General features: G+C 39.0%; 1 protein-coding gene across 2 annotated transcripts in view; it reads left to right on the forward strand.

The window, feature by feature from the left end:
- Positions 1 to 16256, forward strand: part of GABBR2 (gamma-aminobutyric acid type B receptor subunit 2) — a 479128-nt gene that overhangs the window by 452095 nt on the left and 10777 nt on the right. For both annotated transcript variants that reach the window (XM_032180769.1, XM_032180770.1), the window contains exons 15-17: positions 3580 to 3804; positions 10135 to 10317; positions 11891 to 12020. In XM_032180769.1, coding sequence (XP_032036660.1) covers positions 3580 to 3804; positions 10135 to 10317; positions 11891 to 12020 — 538 coding nt within the window. The remainder of the gene's footprint in view (positions 1 to 3579; positions 3805 to 10134; positions 10318 to 11890; positions 12021 to 16256) is intronic.

Genomic DNA, 16256 nt, shown 5'->3' on the forward strand with positions numbered 1-16256 from the left:
ACCAGGAGCAGAGAGCAGCTGAACTGAGCTGCTGAGAGGCTGTGTTTTTAACTGGAGTTCATGCATTTCATATTCAAAACTATATCAGAGAACTATAGAAATCTGGACCTTTCGCTGACAATGTGCATCCCATTCCTTAACAAAGCCATTTTAGGGAGTTTCAGGCTTTTTGAAGTCAAGCAAGTGAATCTTTCTGCAGATTGGTTAAGCCTCAGGAAGGGAGAACATGAGAAAGACAAATGGAAGGAAAATGAAGTGTCATCTTCTCTCTGGAAGGCTCTGTCTCAGAGGAGGAATCTCATCAGCTTTGTGGAGCCCTTCAAACTCCTAACAGGCAAACAAGGAGCATCTTTGTGATCACCACTGTCCTGGCAGCAGGCTGTGGAAAATTCTCTGTTTTTATTCATGTTTGAGTCTCAAGGATGAGCTGTGACTTTTAGAAAAGCACAGTTCTGTTTCTGAGGCAAATATTTTACCCAAAATGCCAATAAAAATTAAAAACAATGCTCTCGAATTTATAGTGCATCATTCAGAGGAAACCCACTTGCTGCAAGAGCCTCTCTCTTTCTTTAGTTATCAAGTAAATAAATATCTTCCTTTCAGCTGGAAGATACTTAACCATTTTCCATGCTGTTTTTAATTATAAATGAGACTGGGTCAAACCTTAACACCCACGACACTGTTCAAAAGATCTTTTTCCATTATAATTGATATTTTAGATAGCTTTCTAACTGCCTTAGCTATAAATTCATGCCCATTATTTGTAATAAGTGCTGGCCTCATTTAAGTATGTTGGCTGTGTTCCCAGAATAATGCTTTTGGAAAAGAGTCTGTTCGTACTGGAAGAAGTGGGGGGAGAGCAAGGGATGACCCACAACCCTAAAAATCTCATTAATGATTGTAGCAGAAAACAGAAATTCTGCCAAGTATACACTGGCCCATAAACGTGGTCACTATGGTTAGAGGCGTCTGTGTTATAACTAAAATAGTTACTCAGGGTCTCATCCCTTTTCAAACATATTATAGACACACACAGACCGGTGTCCTTCCTACCCCTCAAAAAGCTCAGCCCAGCCCAGCCTGTTTGTCAATTCAGGCACCGGTGAAGCATCAATCTGCAACACAGCTGAGCTTCACAGCAGCAAGAGTGCAGGGAATGCAGAATAGTCAGCTGCTGATTTGGTGGAGTTTCTGGGAGGGATACGTTTGTAGCCTGAGAAAAAGGCATTGCCAGTGTTGGTCCCCAGTGCAACCAGATCAATACTGTTGACAATTTGCTTCTGTAAAACAAAAGCCTGTAGAGAAGTCTGTAGGTTTTCTGCTCCATTTGTGCACAGAGCCAGACTCAAAATTCGGAGAAATAATGCTTGCATTCTTCATTATTGGAAGCATCACATTTCTTACCTGATGGGATCTAGAAAATCCATTAGGTGCTGTGCTGCTGCTCAAGGCTACCCAGCTCAATACACAGCTTCCCCACCTAAGTCCTTACAAAAGGACTCTGAGACACCTCTATTCTCCAGGTAGCCGTCTATATTTACCTTGACCCCTCAAGAGCAGGTTTGGACTTTGGTCCTACAAGAGGAGACGGGTAAAATAAAAGAGGTAGGCCTATGGCAAGGAGCCAAGGACTTGGAGAATACCATATCCTGCAGGAACATGAAGAGACGGAAAGTTGGGAATGATGCCAAAGAAGGTTTCAGTAAGGATTTCAAAGGCAACTGCTGCTGCTGTTGCTGCTAGAGGGTCACCTCTGCCTACAAGTGTTGACTCAGGTTGTGGCAGTGACAGAAGCAGTGGAAAGTGGATGAGCAAGAGGCTTGCCTGCCCTATAAAGGCAGTACTTCCAGCCTACCACACTCCATAGGTTGAGACTAGATGCATAATCTGCCAGAGCATTTCAGCCAGGAACATGTGGCATGGTAACATGGTAACATGTGCTGTAGGCAAGAGAGTTAAGTGAAGTATCAGTAAACCTCAACAATGGGAGGACAAGGGTAGCAGTTCAGCAGTCAGTCCAGGATTGAAGAGTCTAGGTAAGGAGGTAGGTGGCTGCAGCCTGCTACTTTCTGTGGGAGTGCAAAGCAAATGAGTCACAAACAGTTGGGTTTGTTACTGTTGTTAGCTGAGTTTAGAAAAAAAAGAGCAAATTATAAAGGAAACGTGCAATTATTAATGTCTGGTCATTACCAGAGTTGAAACATAAGGGTAAAACCAAGTTTGCAAAGCAAACATAAATCTGTCAATTCCTAACTCTCTCGTGCTTGCCTTTGCAACCGGACAACATTCTTCTAGTCCTGGTTATTTGCCTTTGAATTTTTAAAAGTTTTTTTTTCCCACAGGTAAAAAGCAGATGTTAAGTTTTTACTAGGCAACTGTAATTAACCCCCAAGAGGCATCATCACAGATCTCTACTTTTCTGGATTACCACATGGGTTGCAGTTGTTTAAGATAAAAGATTATCCCTATGAAATATCAGTGGTGATCTGGAAGGAACGGTAGCAAGATCAGTGGGAGTGCATCTTTTTTACTTTTTCCTTCCTGTCTGTCTATGCAGTATTTTCAGAAAAAGCTAAATAATACAAACACCATGTCTTGGGTCTTGATGATGGTTCCTCACTCTGTCTTTCCCTTCAGACACCATCTGCTCTTTACTGTTCTTCCCAGGGCACCATACACATTTGCTGGGCTTTGCCTAGACTGTAGGCTGGACTAACGATTTACAATGCCTTGACTTCATTTATGATTTTCCTGTGTTGCCAGAATTTCCCTGAGAAACACAACAGAAAGAAAATAATCTTTTGCAGTCATTCATGTTGTAGAAAAATCCAATTAACTTTCAAGGGATGAAGAAGATTTCCTTATACCAAAGACTTTACCGTGCTGATTTTCAAAGGCGTATTGCAAATAAAAATGGGGCTAGAACTTAAAAATATGCCAAAGAAACAAGCAATTAAAAATTTGCCACTAGAATGCTTTATGCCAGAAATCATCAGACAACTTCAACTGAAAGGCCATTACCAACTCCCACTACAATAAAAAACAATATAATTGCAGTCTGAGCAACTATGGTGACTTTATACATTGGCTATTCGTCTGTTGTGGGACATATCTCGGCACTGCTGCTTATTAATGTAGGTGATAATCATACAATGAATAACTGGATTGATAAGAGTATATTGAGAACAGCTGCTAACAATAACTAAAAGAATAGTACATCTTAGATCTTTACTGGAATCCTTGAAAACAAACAGGAAGAACTATGTTCAAAAATAACTAAAAGTGTACAATGAAAACATCCATAACATTAGAGAAATTTGCTCCCATCACTACTACTACTACTACCACTACTTCCAAGTTTAATATTTTTCTTGTGAAAGCAGGAATCCATCCTGCTGAGCAAAAAAAAAAAAAATGAAACAGTAATTAGATATCATATAAAAAGTAGGTGTATATCTCTGTACTGTAATATTGCTTGTATTTATCAAGTTGGAACATATACCAGTTTATTATTTTTTTTCCTAGATGTTAACCAATTCTTCTTTTAATCACCATCTTTTTCTTCTTCTACTATTTCAGTTATTCGGTTGTTTCTTAGCCTGGGAGACACGAAATGTCAGCATTCCTGCTTTGAACGATAGCAAATACATCGGAATGAGTGTATACAACGTGGGCATAATGTGCATTATTGGTGCTGCTGTTTCATTCCTTACTCGGGACCAACCCAACGTGCAGTTCTGTATTGTTGCTTTAGTCATAATATTCTGCAGTACCATTACCCTCTGCCTTGTGTTTGTACCTAAGGTAGGTGAATTTGTTTAGCATGGATCTGGATATTTTTTTTCTTCTATTTTATAATTGTGATTTAATATGTAAAAGTTCATTACCTTTTCAAACACATGGGACATGTGTGAATTCTAAGCCAAGCCAGTCTATAGTGTATTCTGAGATGATGAACAAAGCTTTGTGAGATTTTAGAGAAAGTAGAAAATAAAATATTACAGGAATGTGAAGACATGCATTTGAAATGCCTACACCTTTCCTGAATGTGTGACTGGGAAAACAAAAGTTGCTTTCTGTTATTTCGGTGGAATAGAAACTTTCTGGAAAAGTTGCTTTGTGGAGATTCAGGAGGGACAGGTCCAGTTGTCTACTCTGCCACGTTTCTTATGAGCCCTAAATAAATTAAACAGAATATTTTCTTCAATTTTTACAAAACAGTAAGACCTTTGGAGTTTACTGGCATGTTATAAGGTTAACTATGCTGAAACCTCTAAGGGTATACAAATCTGGTAGTAAAATAGGATCTATCAGCACTTCAGAAAAAAAAAAAAAAACACTGTACATACACTGCAGATGCTAACACTAAAGATATTTTTAATAATTGATACATTAAAGGACTAAGTGTGGCATGGACTGTAAGGCATATGCTCTCATCTCTTTTTGCTCCTTTTGGCTCTGAGGATATGTGTATTTTGTGTTGTTTAAAGAACTAAGATACCCACAGGGGGCTTGAACTTGGTCATTTTACTTCAGAATTAAGCTTTAAACACAAGTATGACAGAGAAATTAAGAGAAAGCTGATTTCTACATAAGATTGCCTTAGCTAAAACAAAAGTTCTGGAGAATGCATGTCATATTTTGTGGTAAAATATATAATTGTGGTCATTTTAAATGACTTACATAAACCTAGCATATCACCCCAAATCAGATGCACATGCAGTTTGATGTCAGGAACATTTGCAAGGCAAGATTCAAGGTGCAGGTCCATTTACCTTTAGAATCTCAGTTTTTAAGCTTTTCAGCTGAGTAGTGATAAAATATTTGTGAATGAATTGAGCAAATTATAGTGAACACGTGTTGGTGTTAACTGGCATCCCTAGTGATGGTTCTAGGAGCGGGAATTTATCTCTGTGTGTTCCCTCTGAGAGAAATAAGAGGCACAGACAAGCAACAGAAGCCAACTTCCGATATGCAACAAAAAAGTGCAATTCATTCTACAGGACTGTTTTTACAACCCGGATGTTTTTATAAGTTCTGCAATTCACTTCTTAAAAATTAAAAAGCTGCACAGACATAAATAGTCACATTCTTATTCTGGATCCTAGGGAAAAATCACAACTTATTTCTAAATTAAGGAAAATTCACAAACACAGCAAAGAAGAGTACTTAAAAATACTGCAAGATTTAAATGTGTGAGCTGTATGAAAATGCATACTAAAGCTCTGCTGCCAAAAATACCTCCACAGAATTTCAGAAGTCTCTTCAAAGAGAAAATATTATTAATGCTGTGACATGCTCTTCTGACCCTTTGCTTTCATGCTCCTTTGCCCATCCTTCTATTCTGCTGCTGCAGGCTCTGAAATGACTTTTCTGTTTCCTCTTTTAACCCCTTCATCTGCTCCTCTTTTAACCCACAACTACCCTGCCCTCATTTTTCTTCTCAGTTCTCTCTACTCAAAATGCAAATGTGAACCCTAGTCTCCTAGCATAAAGTACTTTATACCATTCCATGTATTGTCAGGTTTCCAAATGCTTAGCTATTTTGCATTATAAATCGTCATTGGGTGAGGTATATATAAAAAAAAAAAAAAAAAAAAAGGTCAAACCAAGAGCTGGAATGCAGTACTTCCCATATCTATATGAGTATTTCCACAGCTGGACAATTTTTCTTCTCACACATATATATTTTGCCCTACATTTCTTCTTGCTGTGCTTTGCCACAATTGCAGCAGGACATCTGGCAAGCACTCTCTCCTGCAACCTTCTGCAGCTTAGATTTCATGATTGCCTGCCTGGACCCCACGGAATATTAGATCCAGGAACAACCAGGTTGTACATCTAGGTAAGACTTCAGTGTGAGACAGGCACCAAATCTGTCCCCTAATTGTAATCAATTGTAATTATAATTAATAGTTGTAATCAATTGGTACAGTTTGGGTGACATAGGAAGATTGTTGATTAAATTCTAAAGCCTGTGGCTCATCAAGAACAGGAAACATGCTGAAGACTTGGAAGCTTGCACTTCTTTATTTATTTAACCATGGTCATACAGACGCAAGCAATAAACTATGCTCTTGGGCCATGTGAGTACTTCTGTTTCTCTCCAATACAAAGTAAAACACTTTTTTTTTTTTAACTAATCTTTAGCTGTCTCTAGGTCCTACAGTGATAGAATTCATTTTTTTTCCCCACAATCTCTTTATGGATCTGAACAGGCAACTATTCAATTATGTAGGCAAACAAGAGAAAGAAACATGACATTTTTCCATTACTGCCTGTCAGTTCTATTAGTCCTATTTACGTATACTGTGGCAATTACAGTACTGCTCCACTTAAAGGCCCACCTCTTCCTCTGCCATTTTGTAAAGAACCAGGTGCCTCAGAAAAACGTGAGGAAAATCTCATAGTAGAATTAGATCAGGGACAAATTGTTCATTCTTCTCTCTATTTAAAGGTGTCCTCAAATACAAATGTTGATATCCATTATATTGCACGCTACTTACAATAACCATGGATGTTGTCGTTATCAAATCAAAAAAAAAAAAATCAATCATTTTTTAAAATATTTCTGGGTACAAGAATATCTTGTAGAAACAATCTGTAAAATTCAGGCATATATTATGTATATTTTTTCCTATTGGAAATTAACTATTATGCCTAATTATCTTTTTAATGGAGAATAGGTCTGTAATATTTTTCAACATAAACCTCACTTCTTTAAAAGAAGCAATCCTAAAATGTATTTTCTCTTAATGAAGTAATTTTGCCATGTTTATCCATATCATATCTATCAAACTTTCTCGTCCTCATATTTTTTCTGCTCCTTCCTTTTTGAAATAGAACATTGCATTCACTTGTAGTCACCCACTGAGTGCATACCATCCTCTACTGCAATGGCATAACATGTTAATTCACATCCAGTTTCCAGTAGAGCAGCAAGGCAAAATCAGTTCCAGGGACCAGGGAATAAAACACTATTTTTGTGTATTGATAGCATTTTTTGTCTATTTGGTATTGACTCTTTGTAGATAAGATATCGAGCTTTGACTCTTTGTAGAAATTGGAACCACACAGATGCAAGGCAAAAAAAAAAAAAAAAAAAAAAAAGTTCCACTGATTTTCTGCTCAAAAGAACAAATGCTCATCTAACTTCATCCCTTGTACACTGTGAAACAATATCATCATATCACCCACGGGCTTTTCCATCAAATCCACGCTATGTGAATGAATTCATTACAGCATACATCCTTGTGGCAAAATATCCCTTCTTTAGCTATGAACTCCAAAATAAAGTTGAGTCAACTGATGGAAAGTTATACTTCTGTCTTATGTTCAGTTTGAACTTAGACCACATCAAATTGCAGAGCTTTTATCTTGTAACACTTTTGCCTAATAATTTAAGAAGCCTTGTAATTACTGTTCTTCACCTTTAACTTCAATTTAATGGAGTTTTTGGCCTGGGAGTTAGATACACCAGTCATTATAACCAGCCTAATTAGAATCATAGAACTGGGGGAAGGGAGAGACTGGGGGCTTTAGGGAAATTCAGGCAGAGCAAGTTGCTCAAGGCCTTGAGCAGTTGGGTTTGAATAACTCCAAAGATGGATACTTCCCAACCTCTCAGAGCACCTATTCCGTTGTTTGACCACCCTCACAGTAAAGTTTCTTCTGATGTTTAAGTGAAATAACCTGTTTTTCAGTTAGTGGTTTCTGTCCTTTCATTTACTCTTTGTTATCGTGTGTTACACACATTAATAAAATCTCCCCTGAGCCTTGCCATGTCAAGGCTAAACAATCTTCTGCTTATATCGTAGAGGCTCCAATCCCTTCAGCACCTTTGTGGCTTTATTCACTATGCTCGTACCCCTCTTGTACTGGGGAGCCCAGATTTGGAGGCTCTGATACAGGTGTGCTCTCACCAGAGTACAGAGGAATAATCACCTCCATTGGCCCAGGGTACTGGACACCTTTGCCACAAGAGTGCATTGATGGCTCATGTTCCACTTGGTGTCCACCATAATCCTCAGAGCCTTTTTCACAAAACTGCTTTCCAGCTGGTGTGCCCCCAGGCTGCAGGAGTGGGAGTGGAGTTTCTTCCTCTCCAAGTGTAGGACTTAGTATTTTCCTGTGCTCAGCTTCAGGAGATCCCTGTCAGCCCTGTTTTCCAGCCTCTTGATGTACCACTGAATAACAGTGCAACCATTTGCAGTATCAGCTCTTCCTTTGCTCCTGATCATCTGCAAAGTTTCTTAGGGTGTGCTCTGTCCCATCTTCTAGGTCATTAATAATATGCTAAGTGGTAGGCATCCTAGTATGAACCCGTGAGGTACAACAATAGTGACTGGCTTTCACGATCCTTTGAGCCTGGAAGGTTAAGTTTTCAATCCACCTCACAGTCCACCTGCCTAGTCCCTACTTCAACAGTTTGTCTGTGAGGATGTTATGGGAGTTGACTTGGAAACTCCTGCATACATCAAGAAAAATCTCTCTCCCCTCATCTACCAGCCCTGTCATCTCACAAAATAAAGCTATTGGGTTGATCAGGCAGGATTTCCCGTTCATAAATTAATGATAACTGCTTCCAATCACCTTCTTGTTCTTAATACGTTTGGAAAAGGATCCCAGGATGACGTGATACACCACCTTCCATGGACTGAGGTAGAGGTGACTGGCCAGTAGTTCCCCAAATCTTCCTTCTCATCTTTCTTGAACAGAGGTGGGATATTTCCTTTCTCCCACTGCTCAGGAACCTCTCCTGGTCAGCATCACCTTCCAAAGATAATTGAGAGTGGCCTCACAGCGACATCAGCACTGCCAGTCCTTGGGAATGCACCTTGTCAGGACGCATGGATTTATGTTCAGTTGGCAGGGGGATCTCAGCTGTTTGGGATTCCTGAAAGCAAGTATTACTGGCACAGGCTGAGGTGAAGCAGGTACTGAGTACCTGAGCCTTCTCCATGCCCTTTATCACCTAAAGAAATACAATTTATTGTCTTCAAACACAGTTCACCATTCCAATCTGCAAATTTGTCTGTAAATCCATGTCAGGGAAGAAGAGCTTTGGTGCCTGGTCAGTCATGTCTCTCTCTATCAGAAGGTAGGTCTTTACCTCATGCCACCACAGCTGCAGAACAGCCGTGCTTAGAGAAGATCAAGGTGAACCAATTACAAAATACAGCTACACCACAAAATCTGATGGCACTTTGCTTGCAAAATAACTCCTCCCTTCCATCTTTCTGGAAAATTTAACAGCTTTGGATTTATGATACCAGAGCTATGTTCTCAGGACAGGGAGCTCCTTCAGCTGCGTCTGTATACAAATATATATGTATGACGCTTGACAAGTAATTGCAAATTCTGTGCTCTCCAGAGTACTCCAAGAATCTCTCTCCCCTTGCCAAACAGCTAGTAACTTTCTCTCCTCATGTCAAGGCGATATTTTCACATTGTCACTGGGTGTTAAATCTTAAACATATTTAATTTAAACAAATATAAGTAAGTTTAACCTTTTATTTTTTTTTATTTTATTTATTTTTTTTAAAGTGGCTTATTCAGTACATTTGAACAGATTTGTTTTATTTTGGGTCCCTAAAACCTAATTAAGTTTCTGTTATCTCCAGAGTGCAACCTCCCAAGGGTTCTTTCTGTTAATACTCCTACTTCATGCCTTTCTCTACTTGAGTGTTACTTGTAACAGTAGGAAAGAAGAAATTTCATGTGACATTGTGTTTGGGGAGTGAAGGGCTTGGTGGGTTGCTTTTTTTTTCCTTGAAGAAATAAGATATCCTTTGAAAGTATAAAGATGTTGATGAAAGAGAAACAGATGTTTGATGAAATATTAAAATATATATTTAATGTAATTAAAATCCAGTTTAATATATTTTAAATTGTTTTTCCTAATTTTTGGAACAGTTCCCTTTGCAAGATCATTTTGATCCAAACTATTCTATAAAGTTATTCAAAAATTGCCTTAAGTACTATATATGGCAAGCAGAGCTCCCTTTCCAGAATTTTGTACTTGAAAGTCAGAAAGGAACAGTTGGTTTACCTTTGAATATTTGGGGATACAAAAGAAAGAGCTGTAAAAATAAAACTATCTACAGGATTTCTTAAGGCTTTTAAACCTTTCAGCTCATCACACTGAGAACAAATCCAGATGCAGCCACACAGAACAGAAGATTTCAGTTCACTCAAAATCAAAAGAAAGAAGACTCAAAAACATCAACATCAGTCACCAGCGTCAATCAGGCCAGCACATCTCGGCTAGAAGGATTGCAGTCAGAGAACCATCGCTTGAGAATGAAAATTACAGAGGTATTGTTTATTTTATCCATACTGCCTAAGCAATTTCTTTTCAGTTTTGTATGCAATTCTGTAGTCTGCTTAACTGTTGACTACTTTTTAGAGGAAAAAATTGGCGTTGGCCCTTAGCAAAATATTGAAATAATAGGAAACAGATGATTTATATGAATAGCTAATTAATACAGTGAATACTTAGCAGATGTGATGAATTTAGATTGTGCCTTAGCAAATTAAAGTGAAACTTCCTCTATTGCTTTGTATCAGGCAAATCACCCTGCTGCTTCATATGGCCATGCTGAGTACCATACAGCAATAGCTGTAGAAGGGCAAGTTTTCCATGCAAGTGTAACAGAGACCTGCAACCCCAAGGGCAGTTAAGAGATGTCTTTGTTTCTGTTTGTGGTTGAGTTCAGAGACTGCTGTTGCTGTTATTTCTTGACCTCTCTGAGAATTCACTCAAAAATTTGCTAGACAGGTCTTCCATCTGCCTATGAAACAGCATTACATATTTCATAAAGTAGAAAGGACCTTTATGATTGTGTAAGCTGACCTTTTACGGAACAAAGGCCATGAAGTTTTTTCAGTCTGTACTGAGGAGGACTAAGCACATAAAATACATGAATCCTATCTGAGCTATAACATAGGTATTTTCCATTATGTCCATCCTTGCTCAGGAGACTTCAAAAAATGGCAAATCAACTCTGAAGACTGCCCATTTTGTGAGACAAAATATCCATAATCTTATAAAAATTGTTATTTTCTTGCCTGTATTGTGAACTATTCTTATGCCTTGAAGAAAAGGTTTTTTATTTAAACCATTACTTCTTTGTCTAGATCTTAACTAATGACAATTGCCTATGTAACAGAAAGGTGTTTACTCAGACAACCGATGACTTCAAAAGCAAAAGTTATCCCTGCCTTTTTAAAGAAATGTAGTCTCTTCAGCTTGGCCAGGTGCCTTTCATATGACAGCCTTGCAATTTTTGATAAAGGCTCTGCTGGCTATTCACTATTTTCGTTTCTGAAGTATTTTTCCTATGAAGCCTACTAACTCACAAGATCTCAGTCTGTGACTTGCAAGGCTCATGACAATGACACAGGTAAGGCTAGTCTGGGCAGTTTTGCTGTGTTAGTGCACACAGGGCCCTGATATGCTTTTTAGACTTTGCTTCAACAAATTAAATTAAATACCCAGACCCTGTGGGTTCAAAAAGGAAGTTTCATCGTCATGGGCACTTGGAGCATATTGGTCTGCATAAATAATAATTAGTTGAAAGGTTTTCAGACTGGGCATTCTTATGCCCATTTCTTTCTTATTCAGCAGTGCATCTGGACTTACTTCAACCCTCAACTACTGAAGCTTATTCTTCTATATGCTATATCACAGTTGAATGCAGTTTGCTGCCTGTAGCATGATTTTTAGTGGCATTGTAGTAGTGCCATAAGAACACTATATTTGGTGCTGTGTGGCCATTGCATGACCACATGCCTCCTGGTCTTCTTATAGAAAGCTATGCAGGTACTGCAGGTACCTGAAGCAATGATCCTTGAGCTTTTAGCAATTCATACCCTTTCTGTTTTGCAGCTGGACAAAGACCTAGAAGAGGTCACAATGCAGCTTCAGGACACTCCTGAGAAAACAACATACATTAAGCAGAACCACTATCAGGATCTTAATGACATTCTCAGTATACGGAACTTCACAGACAGCAAAGGTGAGAGTTAGTGAAATCTATAAGCAGTATAACCCACCAAGGTTTTGAACACAAGTCCTATTGGTCTAGTTCCAGAGCACTCGGATCTTGGTAAGATAGAGCTTTACATGTGTTGGTTGCATTATGGAAAGCATGGCAAGTCACATAATAAGTTTATACAGTACCCACTAAGTAGTTATTTCTCTGTACATCTCGTCTTTTACTGTAAGCCTTATGTGTGTAATAGACATGGTAAAGTAGGAAACTTTTAAAAATAAATTTATGTTCAGAAGCCAAGTTTTCTGTACTGTATGGAGGGAGAGAAGTCATAGAATGCTTCAGTTGTGAGAGTTAATTGTGCCAGCCTTCAACAGTAGGAAGCCCAGTTTAATATGTGCTCATCTGAATAGGATACTCAAATCCTACTTTTGGACACTGCTATCAAGCACATAGAAGAGAAACATGTAAATATTTCAGTGCTGATTTGGACTCTAAATGTAGAATTGAAGGCACTTACATATGAAAATTCTTCCCTAGGAATGGATAAAATAGGATTTCATGACTACTGTAATATTCCTAAGTCGTTCCTACCATGTTTCTTGCACAGCTCTCCAAAGAAATATATACAAAAGAATTTCACTTTGGGGAAACAATAAAATCTAGTGCATAGTGCAGTCAAGTGGAAGCCAGGACACCCAGCTTACATTTCTGACTCTAGAATAGATCTACTTTGTGAATTTTGGCCAGTGACTTCATACAGCTGAATATTATTACCTTAAGTAAAAAACAAAAGAAAATTAATTGCCATGTATTGGGAAGTTGTAGAGTTGCATGTTTGTTACAATGCTAGGCTCAGGTTTCCTATTGCTGTGTGTGGCAGAGTAAAAAATATAATTGTTGAAGAATTATTTTAAATAATAGCAATGGTTCATATATGCTTTTGAGGCATATTGTAATTATTGTAATTTTGGTTGGATAAGGTTACTTTCTCATGGGGTTCTTTGTTTTAGCCTGCGTAAACACTTGGTTGTGTAACTTTTGGCAAAAAAAGAGAGGAAGAGCTCCATAGCATTCCCAGTGTCCTTTTTAAAATTAAAAAACAGAAGGGGGGAAAGGAGGAAAAGGAAAACGTAAATAGCTGCTGGAGGCGTGTGATTATTGGGCTGAGATCAGCAACAAGAACTAACATCAGTGAGTGGGATGAGGCAGTTTTACCAAGTGTTTGAAAGGAACACATAGAATGTTCCACTCATGTCAGATGCTCCAGGAAAAATGATAAATCATGAATAATATTTCAAGCAGAAAAAGATACATTACATTGTGCCAAATGGCCATCTGAGTTTGGCTATGAGAAACAAAAATGATTCTCAAGAGATACGTTGGGTATAAATTTAGGACTGGATGCTTCCCACAGCAGGTTGCACTCCATTAGCAGTAGGATGCTGGCAAAGAAATCAAGGAGAAAATACAACCTTTCTTCACTTACTTGTAGCTATATCTACAGAAGACATCGATGCTTTACTGCTGCTTTAAACACCAGCATCCAAGATTCTCTGCATTCCCAAGTTTAGCCCAGTACAGTACCTTAACTTCTACATTTCTGCTGCTGGGTACATATTTAAAACCATCTTTATGCACTGAGCCTTAATGTACTGAGAAGCTTTGAATTATGTACTATTTAAACATACAGGATAAATATTCTGCATACTGCTGATGCTGGACACAGTTTTCTGAATAGACCAATCACCTAAAGCTAAAGCAAGAGAAGAGAAGTGAGGGTGTTTTTTCCTGGCCATATTTATATTAAATAGGTTAGAGCATTGACCTGGGAGTGAGGAGGACCTGGATCTCAATTTCCAGCAGGTGTTCAAAGTTTGGTCCCACACTTGAAGACAAAGGCCCCAAATATGGGTATGACAGAGTATCCTGATCCTATCTCAACTGACATCAGGTATTCATACCTCCAGGCTTTGAGACACCACGTTAAACCACCCTCGACAGCCTTTTTTTGGCCCTCCATTTCTGTCTTCTGCTCCTTGTTCTCTCTCTTTCCCTCCCCTTAGCTTGATGTCTGAATCTCATCTGTATTTCTCTCACTGCATCACATTCCAATAGTCAACCTATGTACTTAATTTAAATTTGCCGTTCCAATAAAAATAATAAGGCTTTGGAGAATTCATGCTGCTGAGTCACTGCTGCTTCTGTGCAGATACAAACAGACATCACTTAAATGGTACTTAAAAAAATTCTGACCCTTATAGCTACAGAAAAGCTAACTCTGACTGACATAGCTATGCTTTCTGTAGCTACGTATTTCATATTGTTTTCTGTAAATTAAAGTACAGAACCTTGAAATTATGCATCCCTGATGGTACTTCAGCCAAGCTTCAGAAGATGTAAATATTTTATCAGCGTGACCTAGAAGTGGCCGTGCGTATCATCTCCACCCTGCAACTGGGAAAGCCAGTCCAATGTTGCTTTTCAGTTAATGACAAGGCTTTTGTCTAGCTTGGACCTTGTAAAAAATGTGAGCTGAGAGAGAGGGAGTAATACAGTGAAGAGAAATGCTAAAATAAACAGCTGACTTGGAGCTAAAAATCATAGCTGATCATTTGCCACTGCTCTTGTGGACATGGCTGAATCCTGTGTCAATATTCTTTGCAAAACATCATGCTGTTCTGCAAGAGTTCACATAGATGATGTAGTGCACGTGATGTACTGTGTCCCTGTTGCTATTGCTTGCACAACTCCAGAGCTCTGCACTTCAGAGGACAGATAATAACATGGGATTTATGCAATGCATCTCAAACAAGGCCTAATGAAACTTTAATGTCATAGCACACTTCAGTAGATTTATGATCTGTAAAAATTGTTCAGAGTCAAAACTCCCAGCCTATAGCTGAGTGCCAAAAGATGTTATCTGATTCTTCCCATCCCTCCCCACCCCTGCCATTTACCTCAAACATGGATTTAGGAGCCAAACATTAAATTTAGGTGTCTAAAACCTATTTAGACGGAAAAGGCAGACACAGCTGAGCACTCCTATAACTGCCTGATCTTGGGCAAAGCCATAGCTTTGGGAGTTCATGGTTAGTTATTAACAGGAACAGTTCCTAGCACAGTCCACTCTTTGCTGGCATGGTGACTCCTTCTTTATAGCACATTTTTAATTCAGTAGGTCTCATTTAAGGAGAGATATTATCCAAGATACTCATCTCTTGTTCACAAACCTGTACTGTCCCTGAGACATCTACAGCAATTGGCCATGCAATAAAAGCAACAAGGAAAACGTGGTTTGTAGTTTATGGTTTAATTTATATATATATACAGTTTTTTTCAGCACTGCTAGCTAGCTTTGTGTGGTCAGGCAATTCTCCATGTGCTCCACGGACTGTGGCTCTGGGACCTCAGACGGCTTCCCCAGTTGGGTATAAAATGTACATATAAAGCATCCCCTTAACTTTACTTAATACCTTCCTCAGATCATTTTGAATCATGGCATCTGCTAGCTACCTTAGCTCTCACAACATGAACTTCTCTCCCAGCTTGCTCTTTGCTGTATCTGATCACCTTGCCTGAGCAACAGAGCTGCATCGCAGCCTGGTGTAAAGCAGGGACGTGGCTGTAGGTGAGTACTTTTTTTAGCTTGGGCACTTCTTGTAACTGGTGGTGACACTCAGCAAAGAGCCTAGCTTGAGGCTTGGAGTTGAGGGTGAGTTTTCCAGGCTGATGTTTGGAAAAAGGAGACTTCTGCTTATAGCTGTGGTGCTATGTTAAGAGCAAGGTTGTGCCGCACGGTTCCAGCAAAGAAATAGCCCAGCATGGGCACCAGCCAGAGCTTCCCAAAAGGGCCCACTGCACCCCTGCCACCAGTGAGTCAGAAGAAGGGAAGACCTTGTGAAGGCAGAATTTATTTCTACCACGCAAGTTACTGCAGAGATAAAAGTTACTGAGGCTTTTACTACACATCCCTAGAAGCTGCCATAAACTAGAACACTCTTGGTGTTATTTGGATTTATACCTGGAGCCACTTCAGAGGCAGAGCAAGCTGGGCTGTGTCACCTGGGGTTGTCCCTGCAGGAGCTGCAGCACAGGGTATCAGCCACCACTGTAATTCCAGAGGAGCCCACACATGCAATAACAGAAAGCTCCATCATGCAGTTTTAAGATTAACTTTTCCACAACATTTATAGCAGGCATTGTCAATAAAATAATGGAAGAAACTGCTATAAAAATTTTCTTTTTAGCTTTTATTAC

The sequence above is a fragment of the Aythya fuligula genome, chromosome 2, assembly GCF_009819795.1.
Source record: "Aythya fuligula isolate bAytFul2 chromosome 2, bAytFul2.pri, whole genome shotgun sequence".
Lineage (NCBI taxonomy): Eukaryota > Metazoa > Chordata > Aves > Anseriformes > Anatidae > Aythya > Aythya fuligula.